The 18483-nt window shown below is 57.9% G+C and overlaps 7 protein-coding genes across 7 annotated transcripts; 2 read left to right on the top strand and 5 right to left on the bottom strand.

Annotated features, from left to right (window-relative positions):
- Positions 1-29: 29 nt before the first annotated feature.
- On the top strand, positions 30-753 carry BJ171DRAFT_427865 (uncharacterized protein; the record flags this gene model as incomplete). The annotated part of the gene is made up of 2 exons (XM_053107830.1): positions 30-212; positions 397-753. Coding segments are annotated over 2 exons (540 nt in total), but the record flags the coding sequence as incomplete, so codon positions are not given.
- Positions 754-2321: 1568 nt separating this feature from the next.
- On the bottom strand, positions 2322-4624 carry BJ171DRAFT_519305 (peptidase C13 family-domain-containing protein). The gene is made up of 4 exons (XM_053112332.1): positions 4066-4624; positions 3650-3911; positions 3077-3480; positions 2322-2960 (listed from the first exon to the last, which is right to left on the bottom strand). Exons 1-4 carry the CDS (start codon positions 4399-4401, stop codon positions 2598-2600), a joined length of 1365 nt encoding a protein of 454 aa, XP_052963236.1. The 5' UTR covers positions 4402-4624; the 3' UTR covers positions 2322-2597.
- On the top strand, positions 4625-5649 carry BJ171DRAFT_519304 (uncharacterized protein). The gene is made up of 3 exons (XM_053112331.1): positions 4625-4882; positions 5033-5144; positions 5326-5649. Exons 1-3 carry the CDS (start codon positions 4772-4774, stop codon positions 5442-5444), a joined length of 342 nt encoding a protein of 113 aa, XP_052963235.1. The 5' UTR covers positions 4625-4771; the 3' UTR covers positions 5445-5649.
- A 137-nt stretch (positions 5650-5786) lies between these two features.
- Positions 5787-7103, bottom strand: BJ171DRAFT_602027 (uncharacterized protein; the record flags this gene model as incomplete). Its single annotated transcript, XM_053115132.1, has 2 exons — positions 5787-6116; positions 6250-7103. 2 exons carry the CDS (start codon positions 7101-7103, stop codon positions 5990-5992), a joined length of 981 nt encoding a protein of 326 aa, XP_052963234.1. The 3' UTR covers positions 5787-5989.
- A 2115-nt stretch (positions 7104-9218) lies between these two features.
- On the bottom strand, positions 9219-10687 carry BJ171DRAFT_519301 (uncharacterized protein). The gene is made up of 3 exons (XM_053112330.1): positions 10279-10687; positions 9992-10023; positions 9219-9896 (listed from the first exon to the last, which is right to left on the bottom strand). The coding sequence occupies exons 1-3, from the start codon at positions 10630-10632 to the stop codon at positions 9413-9415; spliced, it is 870 nt and encodes a 289-aa protein (XP_052963233.1). The 5' UTR covers positions 10633-10687; the 3' UTR covers positions 9219-9412.
- A 510-nt stretch (positions 10688-11197) lies between these two features.
- On the bottom strand, positions 11198-17314 carry BJ171DRAFT_218921 (WD40-repeat-containing domain protein). The gene is made up of 19 exons (XM_053106462.1): positions 16866-17314; positions 16565-16755; positions 16128-16339; positions 15761-15895; positions 15561-15641; positions 15202-15304; positions 14840-15044; positions 14612-14702; positions 14070-14479; positions 13580-13791; positions 13212-13487; positions 13054-13119; positions 12513-12728; positions 12289-12331; positions 12130-12144; positions 11951-12021; positions 11677-11781; positions 11495-11569; positions 11198-11393 (listed from the first exon to the last, which is right to left on the bottom strand). Exons 1-19 carry the CDS (start codon positions 16966-16968, stop codon positions 11376-11378), a joined length of 2628 nt encoding a protein of 875 aa, XP_052963232.1. The 5' UTR covers positions 16969-17314; the 3' UTR covers positions 11198-11375.
- A 1-nt stretch (position 17315) lies between these two features.
- On the bottom strand, positions 17316-18421 carry BJ171DRAFT_218923 (OsmC-like protein). Its single transcript, XM_053106463.1, has 3 exons — positions 18160-18421; positions 17944-18017; positions 17316-17772 (listed from the first exon to the last, which is right to left on the bottom strand). The coding sequence occupies exons 1-3, from the start codon at positions 18291-18293 to the stop codon at positions 17471-17473; spliced, it is 510 nt and encodes a 169-aa protein (XP_052963231.1). The 5' UTR covers positions 18294-18421; the 3' UTR covers positions 17316-17470.
- Positions 18422-18483: the final 62 nt, after the last annotated feature.

Here is an 18483-nt window from a genome sequence, read left to right as displayed (position 1 = left end):
TCACGCCTGCACATAAACCTCTGCCTACCATGACAGCCGCCACTGCCAGCAGGAGCCAGGTCGACTCTTTCGAGGTCGGATGGCTGTTTGTCCAAGAATACTACACCTTCTTGAACCGCGATCCATCGCGCCTCCACTGCTTCTACAACAAAAAGTCCAGCTTCATTCACGGCCACGAAGGCGAAGAAGTCAAGGCTGCCCATGGCCAGCAGGTACAGCAGTACCCTTGCCAACACTCTGGCCGCTCTCTTCTTGCCTGCTCGATCCAATCGTATCCCACTCTTTCGAACGCGATCGCTCGTCCCTGTCCTTTGGTATCGTATTCACCATCTCGCCTGTCTTGATCTCGGGTTGATCTCGGTCGATCTCTCCTGGCCGTTCGCCTCCCACCACCAGGAAATCCACGAGCGCATCAAGGAGATCAACTTCCAGGACTGCAAAGTCCTGGTCTCCAACGTCGACAGCCAGCCCTCCTTGGAAGGCTCGATTCTTGTCCAGGTCCTCGGTGAAATGTCCAACAACGGCGGGCCTTCGCACAAGTTCTCGCAGTCGTTTGTGCTGGCCGAGCAGCCCAACGGCTACTATGTCCGAAACGACATCTTCCGGTTCCTGAAGGAGGACATTGACAGCGAGTTTGAGGAAGCCGAGGACCCCGTCGGCGAGGTCGACAACGAGCCCGAGCTGGACCAGGAGGTGGCTGCTGAGGAGCCGGCTGGCCAGGACGAAACTGTTGAGCCTGCCGCTGAGCCCGAATCCGCTGTCGATGTCCCCGAGGAGGCTGCCGCCGAGGAGGAGGAGGAGATCCAGACCAGAGAAATCGAGGAGGAATCCGTTCCTGCTGGCGGTGAGCAGCCCGAGGAGGCCCCTGTTGAAGAAGAGGAGGCCGTCGAGGAGGAGATTATCGTTGCGGACGACTCGGCCCCAGAGCCCGAGGTTGCCGCTCCTGTCCCTGAGCCCGAGCCCATCAAGTCGGCCTGGAATGCCGTGCCCAAGCCCCAGGTTGCTCCAATCGAGCTTCCCCCTGAGCCCAAGAAGGCCGGTGGCAAGAAGCAGCACCAGCAGCAGCAACAACAGCAGCAGCACCAGCAGCAGCATGCCGAGGCTGCCCCTGCTGCCGCGCAGCCGGCTCTGCCCAAGACCTGGGCTGGCCTTGCTGCTACCAACGTCAACCGCTGGACCGATGCCGAAGTCTCCCCTGTCGTCGGCAAGGTCGCCTCCGTCTCCAAAGCCCCCAACTCCAGCCAGTCACACCGCAAGAACGAGGGCCAAAGGTCGGCTGCTTCCCAGAACACTGCCGGCCAGTCGTCCACGAATGCAGCCGCCGCTCGCGAGACCGATGCCGACAAGAATGCCGATGCCCAGAACCAGGGCCAGGCCTTCCAGCCCGTCCAGAGTCGCCGCGGCGGAAACGACAATCGGCGCCAGCAGCGCACCCAGGGTAGGTCCAGATGCCTGACGACAGCTTGACGAGCTCCGATCTCCTTTGGCTGACTCTGCTGACCCGGACTGCGTTCATGTGCCTGTCGATGATGCAGATATCGAAAGACACTCCATTTTCCTCAAGGGGCTCAGCGAAACCACGGACAACAAGGCCCTGAGGGAGTTCTTCTCTAAGCACGGTCAGGTCAAGGACGTCAAGGTCTTGCCGGGCAAGGTGCGTGCTTGATGCTGCGAGTCCGCTGAGAAATGGCATGCACAGTGCTCAACGTGGCGGGGCCACGGATGTCGCCCGAGAGAGCTTTTGTGACTTCATCACCACGGCCCATCGAAACCAGAACCAACACACGGACTTGGCAGATCGGCTTGGACCGCGACTTACCCTTACGATGCCCGGCTTCCCTTCCACTTCTGCACAGAACATGGCCTTTGTCGAGTTTGCCACGATCGAGGAGGCCAGCGCCCTGATCGGCAAGACCGTCACGGTCGGCGGTGCCAATGTTCTCTGCGAGGAGCGCCGAAAGACCGGCGGTCGTGGCCCCAGAGATAGCAGCAGCGGCAATGCCCGCAACGGGCACTTCAACCGCAACAACCGCGAGAACGGCGGCCAATACCCTGGCCGATCATCAAGCGCTGGCGGAAGCCGTGGCCGCCGAAATCACGATGGCCCCGCTCAGGAGGGAAAGGCACGCAACACTTCCAAGCCTGCGGCCGCTAAGGAATGAAGGGACATGGCCAAGCGCCGTGACAGTTCGCTGTCAAGAACCGACGCTGACGGCCCGCACTCACTGACATAAATGACAAATACAAGATGACCACCACTACCACCACCACCATCACCATCACCCCCATCCTTCCATGTGCACATGCCACGCACTCATGCTCGTATTTAATCCGCTTGGCAAGGGAGGAACGAGATCGTGTATGGAGCGCGCTGCTCAAAGAGCATCTCGATTGGCAGCCCCAGTCAGATGAGCATCCTCTGCGGGCGCATGCGGTCGACTGTAAGACATGGCACCAGGCCCCGCTAATCAAACACTGCTCGGCTTTCTTCCTCTGCTTCTGTTTGGGACAACCGCATGGGGTGCTGTGCTTTGCGCCGTGCAGTGCACTTCCACAGGCGGTGCAGTTTGTTCATGCCATACGAGGCGACGCCAGATCTAGACATTCTGAAACACGGTGCATGCTGCACCAACGACAGCAGCAAGGGCACCCAGATAAAGCCAAGTCGCCGTGCGGCTGTGCATCGGCACTGGCTCGACCCTGCGCTCCTTCGACAGCGCTATCGGCTCGACAGAATCGGCGCGGGCCCGAGCAGGCTCCTCGATCTTCGGCAGTGGCTCGGTTGACGCCGAGTCGGCGGCTGCGCGCGACGACAGCAGGGTATAACGACTGCTGCTCAGCTCAATGTTTTGCACGCCGCCGAAAAAGTCGGTGACGAGAGTCTGCGGCAGCCCGCGGTTGAACAAGTCGGTGCGGATACCCGGGGTGGACAGCATATACGTTGGGTTGTACGAGTCGAACTGGGACCAAAAAACCACCCGCACAAACGGGGATCCATCGGTGGATCTGTTAGCAGGACGCGGCCGGAAATCGAGCGAGAGAAATCGATCGGTAAACCACGGCAAGGGATCCTTACCAGATATCGGATACTGGTTGGGTCTCCGCGGTTGACACGCTCGAGGGTCTCGAGGTTGAAATACGTGAAGCGGTCGATAACAGCCACGCCGATCTCGCTGTCCAGATGGTGGCTGTACGAGCTCTCGCCCTTGAGCGAGCTGGCCGCCGCCAGAATGTTGGGCGAGTAGATGCGCTTGTAGAGGGTGGCGGCCTGGCAGGTGTCGACCATGAACAGGATCTCGTGGTAGCGCTGCTTCTCGTACATCTGTGCAAAGGCATCGGCAATGTCGTAGGCACCGATCTCCTCAGAGTCCTGGAACTTGAGGAACTCGTCGCCGCCGTGGCCGGTCATGAAAACCAGGATGTTGCTGCGATCGTTTGTGAGCAGTCGCTTGGATCTCGGGACGAAGGGATCGTGGCGCCCTGGGATGCAACGATGGCACGGCCGAATGTCAAGATCGGAGTCCCCAGGCGCAAGGTCCACCCGGTCCGAGAACAGGGATGCGATGCGATGCGATGCGATGTGGCCAAGCGGATGCAATGTGGCCAAGGGGACGCAATGTGACCAAATGAGTGCGATAGTCTCTCTCACCGGTGAGCAGGCGGATAAAGTTCTCGACGGTGACCTCGTAGCCCCGATAGTCCACCTCGATATTGCTGCCGTAGAGATCGAGCATCCGCCCGGCGTTGTTGTAGACCGTGCCCGGAAACCGGTTGCGCGGGTTGCATGCGACGTCGTCCGAGAGCATCAGAATGATGTTGGAGTCCGGGATGCCGAGCCGCTTGACCGTCCGGTAGATCGACAGCGTGTTGGCAATATGGCGGTAGTTGAACCAGAATCGAGAGGTGCAAACCTGACCGCCGTCACCACCACCGATAGCCGACCGGCGAGAGACGGGCAGAGCGGTAAGGTGGGGAGGGGTAAGTGGTGAGACGGGCGGGTCCTCCTGAGCAGGCAAACTGCTGCCCACGATCGAGACTCGATACTCTGGCCCGAGGACGACCTACCAGAACTGCCCAGTTGTTGTTGTGTCCGCTCGTCGACGAAAAGAATCCATCGATAACGTCGCTCTGCCCGCTGCCGTACGAGTCGAGAGCGTCGGCATATGAAGCGTGGCCGCTGGAGAACGCCAGGGTCAGGTTGACGAGAGCCCTCTCAAAGGCCGAGGGAGCCTGCTCGGCCTGCGAGACATCCGGCGCAGAATGTTCCTGTGCTTGGCTTTCTGATTTGAGATCGGAATGGCTTGCCGTTGCTGCCGTCGCTGAAACAACAAGCAGCAAGAGCAGCCAGATACCGACCACCGACCATCGCGGGGCACGTCGCAGGCCGCAAGTTCTTGGCATGAGGGCACAGGACTTTCTTGGCAGCCGATTGCTGGCTGCTGGTTCGTTGGATTGCTGGTCTGCTGGCTGCCGGCTTGTCGCTTGGCTGGGGGTCCGTGCAGGGCAAACGCCGGGAAGACGCAGGGCAGGCGCAGGCCGGTGCGATGGCGGGTGAGATGGAGTGAGACGGAGCGAGAGGAGGAAGGTGCGGGTTGGCTTGTTTTTGCTCGCGGCGCAAGGGTCGTGATCAACGCGAGGTCTTGGCATCTCGAAGCGAACGAAGCCGAACGATATAAACGCCTTCCCCGTCGCCCCAAGGCATCGCGGTCAGCCCAAGGTATCTCAGCAAGGCATCTCAGCAAGACATCTCAGCTGCTCCAAAATATCCAGCATGGCTTCCACCGTCGACCGCCGTTTCACCACCACCGGCAACGAGCTGCCTGGCTTCGCGATCAGACAGAATCTCGGCATGGTCCGCGGCATCACCGTCCGGAATCCCAACGTATGTTGAACGCACCATGGGCAGCCTGGTCAAGAGACAGGGCTTGAACGAGCAGCACAGACTCTGCAGCACTGTTGATCCGCCGCACATCGTGGCTATTACTGATGGCCTTTGTCCTTGGCTCTCTCCCCCGGTCTCCTCTCCATGCAGGTCGGCAAGGCCATCATCGGCGGCTTTGCTGCCCTGGCAGGCGGCGAGAACTCCATCTATCTCGAGATGGCCGAAAAGTCGAGAGAAACGGCCTTTGTGCGGCTGTTGCAACGTAAGCCGCATCTCCTCCCCTCGAGCCTGGCAGGCAGGGGTCTGCAGAAATGCGACCGGGTCCAAGAGCCTGATGCCGTCGGAGGCAACGTCCCAGCGGCGACTTGGTATTTTCAACCACTCACTAACAACGAATCCTTCCCACTTTCCACTCCTCGCCGCGCTTGCGTTTGGGGCTCTAGAGGCTGCCCAGGTTGGCGGAAACGGAGTCATCGGCATCCGGTTCGACTGCCAGGAAGTCGTCCAGGGAATGACCGAAGTGTGCTGCTACGGCACAGCCGTTGTCATTGAGAAGTGCTAGCCCGTCAGTCCGCTTTGATTATTCCCCAGCACGCCACTCATTGGCGATGCAGGCCGAGCAAATGCACCAGAACCTCCACCCGACCGCGAGGCCAGCCTGTTGTCGAGTCGGGGTAGTCACTCTTTCTGGATCCTGAATACACACCCATCCACTGTCTATCACGACCAAACGGCATGGCCAAACAGAGCATATGACCCTGGAGACGATATTGTCGTTGACTTTGGGAATGCCTCGTGGGAGCAAGCGAAGGGGGATACGTCGTGCTCGTGGCGACTCGGGCCTGCCAAGTACTTTGAAACCGTTCCACCACCACCGCCGCCGGATGCGAGACGACGCAGATGGGTGTATTCAGAATCCAGAAGATAAAATCGAACTCGAGTCGTCGCTTGCCGTAAATACAGAGTGTCTTGCTTCATTTCATTCCGTTCGTTTTGACAGAGAGTGTAGCTGTGAACTAGTGCGGTGTTATGATGCCACCGTATACCGCCCGAGGAGAATGTGGTTTGATTTGTGAATAGCCTATGGCCGTCCCGGACGAGGCCGAATCAGTCCTTGGCTTGCGGACTGGAAAAGCTCCAGCGCCTTTCTTTGAGGGTCACGGGCTTGAGAGTCGCATCGTCATTTGGATGATGAGGCGGATCCGGAGCAGCGCGAGTTTCAAACGACGGCCGTCTGGAGTCAAGCAAAAGCAGTCCGTGCCACCGCAGATGCGAAGATACATCAGCGGCGAGTACGCTGTTCACAGGCAGCACATTCGCTAGTGCGTTATTTCACAGGCGGCACACTCGCTCGCCCACTCACTCACCGCTTTGGCGACTGCACGACGGGGACAGGCTTATCTAGGTCACGGCTCCGTCGGTTAAAGATGGACTTGACTTTATCGAGAATGGCAAGGCTGCTCCGCTTGAAGCTCAGCGGGTCGACCTGTCCACGGCGTAACTGCTGTATCTCTTGGATATCGGATAGAGTCTTGTCCTGGTATTCGCAGGAAACCCGGCGAGGGGATCGCAGCAGGACGAGACCGTCGCGGCTGGCATCCATCGAGCGCCGCGAACTGTTCCGTCGCAGGGTGGTGGCAGCATCCAGGGACTCGCGTCGAAAGGAGGTGCATGTTGAGGGTTCATGCGAGTCGGATCGTTGTTCGGACCCTCGCCGTGTGAGCCGGTCTGGTGAGCCGGGCCGATTGCCTGAGCCAAGCCGAAGGCTGCCGTGGGAGCCACTGGGCGATGATGGCACCGAGGCGCCCGCCGAACCAAGCTTCAGAGTCCGATCGGAGCTCGTGGCGATGTTGCAGCTGCCGGGGCCGACAGAGCTGGGACTGAGGGGACTGAGGGGACTGGTTTCGCCGTCACGGGGAGATATCAAGGAGCTTGACCTCTGCTCCGATTGCATTTGGGTGGGAGGAGATCCGGTGTATTCATACGATGATTGGCAAGACCCCTCGGCGGATGCCGGCGACAGAGGATCCACTGAATGGGTAGGATTGTCGTTGAGGGGACCGGCAGCGTCAAAGGTCTCCCTTTGCAGCGAGGCGGCACTGTTGGTCAGAGTCGCAGTGGAACCTGGGTGTTGGGGGTGGCAAAGCGGGACGTCGTGAGGAACTGCCAGGCGATCGGGCTCGATGGCATTGATAGGATCCGTGGACTCGGCCTTGGGCATGGTGTTGCGAGTGGAAACCGCCGAGGCGAGGAGCGGCGGACTGGCAAGTGGAGGGTAGCAAGACCGGCGGCAAGTGAGCGAGACGATCTGCGGGATGACCAAGTACGTGCGTGGATCGGGAGTGCCGACGGAGGAGAGAGAGAGAGGGCCGAGACAAACCGAAGATGCCGAGGACGGGAGGATGTTCAGGCGGGGAAGGGGGGAGGGTGCTCGGAGAGAGGAGTAACTCTGCTCACAATGCTGAGCGGTTATACTTCTGAGGCTGAGAGATGTGTTCGCGGGAAAGGAACGCGGATCAGACCGAGCTATAACGACGCAGCGATGGCGGCTCGATAGCAAGGCGGCGAGGATGTGATGGCTCAACGGCGGTCCAGCGATCGCAGGACGGCACTTGGCAGCGATGCCGATGGGAGGAGGGGGTGACGGACGGGTGGGAGGCCTTATATATCGGTGAGATGCGATGGAATACGGCGGGATACGAAGGGGACACGGCGGGATACGACTGGATACGACTGGATGTGGATGTAATGAATGCAATCGGTGTAATGGGTGTAATAGATGCAATGGGTGTAATAGATGCAATGGGTGTAATAGATGCAATGGGTGTAATAGATGCAATGGGTGTAATAGATGCAATGGGTGTAATAAATGCAATCGTCGCAATCGTCGCAATCGATGCGATACGATGAAACCGATAAATTCGGGCGGCGGACTGGTCCCCATCGGCTCTGGTGGTGGTCGTCGACCCTCCCACACTGCCGTCGCCGTGCAAACAGCCAGATTGGCAGTCTGCACCCGCTGCAGCGGACCAGCCGGGGTCACTCTGCCCGTCCTGCGAGTGTACTTGGGCCGTCGGGCAGCTACATGCCGCTGTCGATGACTGTCGAACAGCCTCGGCTGTCTGATCCCCACGCCCATGTCGATATTTCTGCTCTGGCCACAGTCTACCCGCCGTGTGATTCTGATGTTAATGTCAACCCTGCTGATGCCGCTCATGCTTTTCCGGATGCTGATCGGCCCGGGGAGTGCTTGTGATTGGGGTGTGCTGTCGAGGCGACGCTGGCCCGAGGAGGTCGAATGCAGTGTCAGCAAGGGTCGATTGAGTGCAATGCCAGCAGAAAGCGATTCCTTGCGGCGCCAGTCGGAGTCGATCCAGTGCAATGTCACCTCCGTCCGCCGGGCTGAGCAATCGATATCGGTTCCCGCCTGCCGTCGCCCGTGAAGATCAGAGGAACGAGCGGGCCAGCCTGTTTCCCACGCCGATCGTACAACCACCTCCTCTCCCCACTGCATCTGCGATCACCCTCTGATGATCGACTAGTGTCCCGAATCAGATGCGATCGAGGACAGTGCCTCGCCGGCAGGCTGATCGACAGGGCCGTCGATTCCCGTCGATTCCCGTCGACTCCCGTCAGTCTCGGGTATCCCCCGCTCGGCTCCTCCGTCCCATCCATCAACTCCTCGACCACCCTGCCGTCTCAGCGAGTACTCACAGCCCTGAATGCCGTCTCCCGCTGCGTCTGCCTTCTCCGGTCGCTCCTCTCCTCCGTCCGAGGCCCACTCTGACCACCCACTCTCAGGTCCGCAGCCCGCTTTCCCGCTCGCTCCAGAGGCCAGTTCCCACACCCGCCCATGGTCAGTGGACCGAGGCTCCGCTTCACCCATCCAAGGAATCCCGCCCTCCCTGCAGGTCCCGACGGGCCATCCGGCCCCAGCGGTGCAGTCTGGCTCTCATCGACACCGCCGGCTGTATTCCGCTGCACAAAGGACCCAGCGCCAGAGGACTTACCGCCAAATTACCCTGCCGGAGCTTGTCGGCCGTATGCTCCTGCAGCTTTCGCCCGAACGGATGCTTGCCGGTGTCGTCTGTCGGATTGCTCTTCGCCCCTCCAGCAACTCGCTGGATCGATGAGCGAGCGTCTAGCACCGGCCACCATCCAAGCCATTTGCAACCCATAGGCAACCCATAGGCAGCTATCCGCCATCCACCATCCGCCATCCGCCATCCGCCCTTGATCACACGCCGTCTTCCCAAGAAAGAGACCCCCCCCCTCTCTATGTGTTCCGAAATACAGCACCCTCATTTTCTCAGAACCCATCATTGATCCCGAAGGCTATGTGAACATTTGTGCTCTTGGCCATATGTATTCAGGATGGAATGCAACCGCTATCGGTGGTCCCAAGCAGGGTGTCCTACAGGAACGACGATGGTGCCGTGACTGAATTAAAATATCCTCACAACCCGGAGCTGTTGCGCAAGAATATCAGCAAGCGGACAAGGGGGCCTTCAAGCCAAGCAGCTCATGTCTCTAGGCGTCGGCATAGCTGACGATGGATCGTCCGCCGGGAGCACCGCCCGAGGTTCCAGCAGCGTCAAGATCCATGGTTCCTGTTTCGTCTTTGCTGCTCTGGCCGGTCATGTACTGGTCCATTTCGGCGTCGAGGCTCTCGTGAGTAGCGGGGCGTGGACGGGTCGATCGCTTGTCGTCCTGTCTGGCTCCACCACGGCTTGGGCGGCTGCTCTCTGACGGTCTGGGACCCAGTCTCGAGCTGATGGGGCCGCCGGAGGCAGGAGGGCCCAGTCGGGACTGGATACCACCCGTCTTTGTCGAGCGATCTCGGCCCAAGGGGGCATAGGCGACCTTCATCGGCATTTCATCGAGGCTGCGGCCGTCGAAGGTGCTGATCGCGTTTGTTGCATCCCGGACGCTCTCATACTCCACGAAGGCAACGCCGTCAGACCGACCCGAGTTGTCGAACTTGATCCTGGCGCTCTTGAGGGGGCCAATCGATCTGAGCAGGTCCGATTCGCATGGCTCATCAATACGGGCATCCACCGAAGAAGCACCCGTGCCGTTCAGATCGTGCTGCTCTATCCGGACACTAACCCAAACAACTCTAATAGATCCTTCTCCGAGACCTGGAAGCAGACAATTGCGGCCGGATCAAGTCAATTGTGTGTCGCGTTCGCTTTGGGTTTGGTCGCATGCAGCCGGCACAGCGCACGTATTATGCAAATGCCCCATAGGTGAGTCGATGCGGGGGACAACAGGCGGCGAAAGCAAGACGTGAACATCGGGGCAGCGCACAGATCCACCAGCGCACAGATCCACCAGCACACGGATCCACCAGCGATCACAAAATCGCCAACAACCACGGGAGAGGAAAGGCTTACATTCCAGTGCAGGTTGCTGATCTGCAGACGAGCCGAGGCTTCCGACGCCGTCGATCGCTCCGAGCGACTCGCGCGGCCCGAGCGGCCATCGGCCTCAAACAGATCGTGAGTCCATGTGTCGTTCGAATCGCCGTCGTCTCGTCTTCTGCGAGAGTAAGGGCTGCTTCGCTGCTGCTGCTGCTGGCGGCCAGCAAATCCTCCAGAGGCACGGCGATTGCCGCCCGAGCGACGATCCGTGACGGCAAAGTCGTCGACCTCCGTGTCTCGGTTCCGGCGCTGCGAGCCCCGGGATCGGCTGTCATTCGATCGCCGGGACGAAGCAATCTCTTCAAGTGACATGTCTAGGGACGACATCTTGGCTGCGGGGCGTGGTGGGGAGGAAGGGCTCGATGGGGTAGATCGAGGCCGACGAAGCCAAAGGCCAGAAACCAGAAAGGCGGTGGCAGATCCAGCACCGCGTGTGTGTGTGGCGTGCTCCTCTCGGCTTCTTCTCGGTTTCTTCTCGGTTGCCTCTCGGCCAAACCGAATGCAGACCGAACGATGTTGGTTGAATGTCTGGCCAGATGATGCCGATGGTGACGAGCACGGGCGATGATACGATCCCACAGCGTATGGCAGCTTGTACAGCTCCGTACATAATGTGGTTTCTCGATATCAAGATGCTCGGGTGACTCAAGTCGCTTGAATTCCCGGCAATGTGAGCACACCTGGGATGTGTTGAACTCGTTCACCGAGCACACATGGATCTTGGAGACGGATGGGTCTGGTGGTCGTCTCTGGTGGTGGGTGAACTGCTCGAAATACTTGGCAAACCTGAGTCTCCGTGGGCTGGATGTGTATCCCTTCCCTTGCTTCCACGAAGCATTCCCAAAGGCAATCACCACTTCGGTCTCCTTGGACATACTTGCTTGGCCATGAATGCGATGAGTGGGTGTGTGTATTCAGGTTCCAGAAAAAACACTGTCCTGGTTAAAAACGGAGGTGTCTCATTTCATTTTGGAAACGCTGTAATCGGCTCGATCGCTGTGGGAACACCGCCAGATTGGTGTGTCGGTGCCAAACATGCACCATCGATGCACCAAAGATGTGCATCACGGCTATGGTTTCTTGGGGCCCTGTGAGGATCACATCGAAGGCTTCAGCTTTCAACCAAGACGGGTTGTCGTGCTTTGTTCCAATCGCCAACCTGTTCCGTTGCATCAATGCCCAGCCTTACCGATGGATTCATTATGGCTGTCTCCAGATCGTTCAGGGTTTGGCGAAGCTCATCCTCAAGCTGTGTTTGCTCGAACTTTGGTTTGACCAGGGGTGTATGGATGAGGATATTGGCATGAGGGCGTCAGTAGCGAGCATGACTGCAACTGCATCACTCCTTGGCACAAAGGACTGGGAACATACCGATTTTTCGGTTGCAACGTCCAGTTTCTTTGGCAGCTCGACTTGGTCCTTGGAGTTTGCTGGTTTTGAAGCCGCAGCTGCAGCAGTCGCTTCCGCCGATTGAGCCTACCCAAAGCCGAGACAGGAGCAAGGCAATGAGGGATCCCGCACAAGCTCGTCTTGCGCCTCGAACTGTCCTGCTGGGCGCTTGATCCGGGCTCCCACGATTCAGCAGATGGATTCAGCCATTCACCGGACAATTCAGCATCAGACAGGCTTTCGTTCCGCTGCGTACCTCGTCAATCTCGTCAAAGAAGCCCATAGCATGGTAGTCGCCCGATGACTTTGTCGACACACGGCGTTGTCCTGGTTGGAAGACGGCGGGGTCAGGATAGGGCAGCCGAACCAACAGGCCGATCGCAGCCTTCAACAGGAAGCGCACTCGCAGACCAAGAGCGACGCGTATCTTCATACCTTTCTTCAGATAGGCTGAGAATGGGAACAAGATATGGCACAGAGCAGCGCATCGAGACTCGTCAGCGGCAAAGGCACCACCACCACCACCACAGAGATGCCAACAAATCAACCAACCAGCCGAATGGCAGACCAAAAGTGCCATCCAGAAGCACCCACCGTTCCAGATTCTCAAGGTGTTATCCCATGCGGCCGAGACATACTGAAGAGATGAAATGAATGCTGTGTTGGAGGGCAATGACCATAGAAGGATGTATGCGGTCGCCCTACCCTTCCGTCTTGCTGGATCCTGTCCTCGATCCTGTCCTCGATCCTGTCCTCGATCCTTTCCTCGATCATGGCGTCCAGAGCCAAGCTCCTTCAGAAGCCTGGCTATGGCTCACCTGGTTGCGTCCGGGGATGTGCAAGATTGCTTTGATTTCGTCTGTGTGTCCAACGTTCTTTTGGACCATACTGCATTCTTTCAGCGACGGATCAAACACCCGTATCGCTCGATCTTGTGATCCCGTGATGATGCAGCCGTTGAAGAGATCGATCGAAAGCGCCGTCAACGGGCCGTCGTTGTTGACCACCCTCAAGCATGGAATGCCTTCCTTGGGCTGCACGATTTCGGTGGGGTGTGGGAAAGGTGCGCGAGCAGCGTCCGCAAGCCATATACAAAGCATGCGAGATGAGGTCATATCGGATCCAACCGGATGTGAGATACATCGATCACTTTGCTCAAAGCTGCGGTCGAGTGGGTGTCAAATGCTGTGCAAATGCCTGCTGGGCCCTTGGTGACTGAAACAACGACAAACAGGACAACACATGCGCACACCCCTCGACGAAGTGCAGCATCCAGTTCGACTGCCATATCATCAACGGAGATGATCCTGCACCCTCCTGTCCAGATCGAGTCTCGTTGAATCGTGTCCCCGAACGTACCCATATTCGAACGGTGCGGTCTTCGGACCCAGTGACCCACTGTTCAAACTTTTCGTTCCATCGAATCTAGCAATTCCAGTGAGGGCACATTTAGCCAGCGATCCCTAACGCTCGATTCAACAAGAGCCCGACACTGTGGCTCTTCGTTTGCCGCATACCCGAGTCACTTCGGCCTCGTGGCCCTGCAGCACACACTGGAGCTTCATCTCATCCCCCTTTGGCGAGAACTTCCGAATGTAGGCCATCTTGTCTGCACTGGCGTATCCGATTTCGTTGAGCTCTGGAGCGTATTCAATATCGAGAATGATTCCATCGGCCGCATATTCATCCTTGCCACTGGCCAGACCGCTCGAGGACCCGTGGCGAAACACGTCGTGCAGCCTGACAGTCCTGAGATCCCAGATGCAGATCCGGCGGTCCCAGCCGCTGCTAACCTGATGCGAGCGGGGCAAAATGGGGTCAAGTCGGCGACACGGCCGAGCCAGCAGCTGTCTAGCGCCGATATACACATCCCAATGAGTCCTACCATCCAGTGTCGGCCTTCCAGATTGAAGCATGTCAGACATGAAACTCCGTCTTTGTGATTCTGCAGCGTGTGCTTCAGCGACATTCCAGCCACTCGATTGGTGACGCTCTCGCCCGTGATTCCCGACTCGAGGCCCTCGCCGTTGCCGAAATCGGCGGCAGCCTGCATTTCAGCGGTGAACTTCATTGATTCGATGTTGTATCCCCAGATATCTGCGCCGGCCATATCATTTGTCGCAGATTTAATACTTTGTCCATCGAAGATGACTTGATTGCAAGGGGAGCGATGGCTTCGCATCGGAGGACTCGCTGCGAGCAGGGATTGCACCACACAGCTTGATCCATTCGGCAGCATCTTTCCCCGGCCGCGAGGCTCAGGCGACGAATCGCCATCGATGCCAGTGCCACCACATGCACATCTTCAGCCGCCGTCCATACCGACCGGATGCACACATTCATGCCCCACCGCACTCGACACTGCCTCGGCTTACGGATGCGGCTGTCTTCGTATCCAGAGATGAGATAGTCCAGGTCTTCGTAGTAGAAGAGCGACAGCACCCCGGATTTGGCCGGCTTGGTCAAATCTTTGGCGATCTCCGCCTTCTTTTTCTGTGCGATGCTCTTCTTCTCAGCCTCGTCGCTGGAGGTGGACTGTCGCTCGTTCATCATGATGTGCTTGCGTCTCCACTCCTTGACGGTGCTCCGGGCCATCAGCTCCACTTGCGATTTGTGCCCTTCCAAATCCTCCTGCATGACTCGCTTCCATGAGCTCAGGCTCTTTGTCACCCGTTTGTGTAGAGCGGCTTGCTTCTTTCGTCGTTCTTCCGGATCCTTGGATATGTGGTTGTGAAACACCTCTTCGTCTGGCTTCTCTTCCTTTGGAAGCGCCAAGGTCTCTTGGCTGAAAGAAAAGCCATGGTCAAAGCGAGATTCTGTGCTTGCTCACAGAAACGGTTCCTTTGACCCAGGTATGCGTGCCGAACCAAGCTGTGATATCCCTACCAGCTGACCCCCTTCCACCCTGCTCGCATACCTGTACATGAATGAGTTCAGCTGCAGTCGCTCCCATTTTCGGATGACACCGTCGCCGCCGCCACTGAAAATCAGAAGGGGCTCCTTGGTCGCTAGCAACAAAATCATCAACACATCAGCGACTCTGGAACCGGGAAGTCCCATGTTCGTTCTCACGGTGGAAGTTCAGTCAGTGTTATGGCTGTACCAGTTCAAACAATCGAGCTCGGATCGTGCACGTCCGACTTACTGAGCGCAAGGCACTCCACAACATCGGTGTGTCCCGAGAGAACCGTCACGGATGCCACGGGATTGTATTTCCATGTCGTTACCGATCGGCGGTTCGAGAGCCCAATGACTTCGTTAATCTCCGGAACGAAGAGAAGCTGTCTGAAGAAAAATGCTCCATTGTGCTGGTGAAAGAGCTCGTTGTCTGTGGAGACAAAGTCGGAGACCTGGAGTGATAGTGGAAAAGGAAGGTTCCAATCGTCAGGAACTCAACATAATCCGCCTTAGTCCCCATCATGCTCGCAGAGTGCGTGTCGCTCTGACGACGAGGTCACTGGGAAAGAGGAGGGACCGGTGTCGTCAGCACGACGAACAGATACTTGCATTGATGCCACTGCGGGGATCAAAGACTACGGGACAGGACGAGCTGGCAGTGATCCACAAGGTTTGTGTCGGAATCACATAGCAGACTGAGTTGATGGTGTCGCTTGGGGCATCGGATGCAATGTGCAGCGACAGGGTTCCAAAACCGGACCCAAGATGGGTGCCGAGAGACGGATTGAGGAAACAGGAAGAGTGAGTCTTCGTGATCAGTGCTGACACAAGTGCAGCAATCGACACAGCGGATCGACTGCGGAACCAGCGTTTCCTTTCGGTTTCAATCGTTGTCGGATCCGCGAATGATGCTGTGTGCGAGCATACTCTCGCCTCACAACACGCCGGTCCTCTACATCAAAACCTACCTGAAGCCGTCAAACTTTTGCAGCAGATTTCCGTCGAGCGACCAGAGTTTGACAATCTTGTCAAAGGCGCCAGTGATGAGCCTGGTCGAGATCGAGGTGGAGTTGGGTTAGAGCAACTGCTGAACGCAGAGCCAAAGCTGTCGACGAGCGACGCGACCGATGCAAGATTGGGTAGAAAGCAACCGCTGCATCAGACTCACCAGCTGTTATCGGCGTCTTTCCCATACACCATGCATGAGATGGCGGCATCGTGGGCATTGCAGATGGAATGTGAGACGTTGATTTTGAGATCGCCGTGGTGGGGTATGTCATAAATGACGATTTTGCGATCGTACCTGTGGACAGAGCCGTTGGAGCAGATCAGTACCAGAGAAGCGCGGGGGATGAGATGCATCGGCACCGGGCGACATGCTGACGCGAGTTCCCATGGAACATGGACGAGCGAACATATCCCCCCCCCAGAAGGCCTCTATTACAATCATGAAGGTCGCCGCCGTTCCCGACAATATCAGAAAAGGCCTGGGCGTTGCACTTGAAAAGCCATCAACGCGCGCGATAGCTACTTACCCGGCCGAATAGAAGCGACCTTCGCACGACACAATGCAGCTGACAATGTCCGTGTGCTCCGTGCACGATACGGATTTGGGATCAAGAACGTCCGAGGTCGAGTGCATATCGTCGTTTTGGATCACGCGGAAAATGCGCACTCGCTTGGTGCAGCCGACAAGAAGCTGCTGTCGACGGGCGTTGTATGCCAACGAGAACACTGGCGAGCCCGTCTGGCCGGCCAAGTCCGGTTGTGAGCACCGTTGATGACGGGAGAAGCCACATATGAAGGAGGTCAGGGACAGATCATCAGCGTTTCGCCAGAGACACACATCGGGCCAGTACTCCTACTATATGGTCTCGCTCCATGTTGATATGCGGTTGACTCGGCACATCGATACTTGGACCGCACTTTGACCCAAGCTCGAGCGTAGCTGCTTGTCGGTCGAGATACAAACCGCTATTTTTTGCAACACCTTGCCGCTGCCGCTGGGGCTCCATCCCCAGGCAATGATCAAGCCGTCGATCGAGCACGAGAAAAGCGTTTTGAGCTCCTTGCAGTAGAGCAGCGAGGAGATCCAGCCAGTGTGCTCCGAGAAGCAGTTGAGAAGCTTGCCGGACTCGCATTCCCAGACACGAATCATGGCATCTGTGTGTCGGATGCCGCACGGACGCAGGCAACATATCGTCAGCACAGGCACCCGAACCAGGCGATCCTCCGCGCAGCACGACGATTGACATGCTCGGCCATCCGCATACCCTCCCCGCCCGTATAGATTTCGCGCCGGAAGGGATTGAACTGGACGCAGAGAATCGGCTTAGGGTGGGCATCCACAATGGTATGTTTATATTCCATTGCCATCTTGGCTGGACACTGTCGTTGATGATGCAATCGCGTAGGGAACGAAGTCGAGGCTCCAGGCAGAAACCAAAGAGACAGAGGCCGAGCAGATCGAAGGGGCGAGGAAGGTAGATTCTTAAGGCAAGGGATGCCCCGCAGCGACACCGCCAGATCGATTGATCGCGGCTGATTGGCATGAAGTAGGAATGCGGCTGATTCGACCGCTCGAAAATGAAGCGGTGGATCCTGCTCCAAGTTGCAGAACCTATTTCGAACAGGGCACTTGAAGGAAGTGGTGTGTCCCGCTGCTGCTTGGATGCATCTCGGATGGATCTCGGGCTCGCCATGAACATGACCATGCGCCCCCCCCCCGATTTGTTTCCTCACACTGCCCCGTCGCACTGCAGCTTTACGGCCGCCAAGAGCCTCAAGCAATGTATTGGGTCGAAGATTGGATATGGGAATTGCCGCAGTGGCTCAAGTGGAGAGCCTCACAACTGCCGCTCGGGAATCTGTCGACGGCTCAGACAACCGTGAGCTTGACTTCAATATTGTCGCGAGTTGCACGCGAATAGGGGCAGATTTGGTGGGCGTTCTCGGCCAGCTTCTGGGCGGTGGCCTTATCCAGTCCGGGGGCGTTGACGACCAGTTCAACGGCCAGGACAAAGCCTCCATCGGCAGCCTTGCCAATGTCAACGGCTGCAGTGATGCTGGTTTCGGGCGAGAGAGCGACCTTGCTGTTGGCCGCAGCGAGCTTGTAGGCGCCGAGGAAGCACGCCGAATAGCCGCCAGCAAACAGCTGCTCGGGGTTGGTCTGAGGGCCACCTGTTACAAAGTTGTGGAGGCGAAGGCAGGTCAGACCGAATGATCTTGCTCAGGGCGTCGATCCTGTCGCCCTTCTGTTGGCAGAAAATGGAGGCGATCGAGGATGTGATCGAGGATGCTGTTGGGCGCGGCTATGAAAAGTAGCGCAGGGCAGGCTGATCAGCAACTTGCCTGGTCCGCCAAGTCCCTTTGGAGTGATCAGCGGCATGTTGAGCACATAGTCGTCCGAGAGAATGCGGCCAACCCTGCAGGGTCAGAGTTACGACAATCAGCACCCATCGCGGCAATCTCTTTGGCAAGCTAGGAATGTCCTTTGCACGATGATATGACCCATATGATATGCAGATCACAGCCTGGAGCTTTGATCATTCTCAATGGAGAGCTCACCGTCCGCCAGTGGCCTTGACCTTGGCCGTGTAGAGAGGCACCAGCTTGAAGGCTCTGGCAGCCGAGACGTGGCGGACGCCCTGGGAAGCGGCAGCACAGGAGGTCTTGAGGGCGTTGCGAACGAGGAGATGCATGGCGGTCGGGAAGGGGCGCTAGATGGCGAGCTGGATGGCGGGCCGGGTGGTAAACCTGATGGAGGGCAGAGGGCAGCGGTGCAGTGCTGAGCGGAAGGAGCGGACGAACCGCCCAAGCACAAGGGTCGCGGACCCATGCGAACGAGATTGTTCGGTGGCTTGTCGTGTGGCTTGTCGTGTGGCTTGTCGT

Source organism: Polychytrium aggregatum (genome assembly GCF_025602895.1).
Source record: "Polychytrium aggregatum strain JEL109 chromosome Unknown BJ171scaffold_42, whole genome shotgun sequence".
Classification (NCBI taxonomy): domain Eukaryota; kingdom Fungi; phylum Chytridiomycota; class Chytridiomycetes; order Polychytriales; genus Polychytrium; species Polychytrium aggregatum.
Note: the sequence above shows the minus strand (reverse complement) of the source record. Positions and strands in the feature narration are given on the sequence as shown.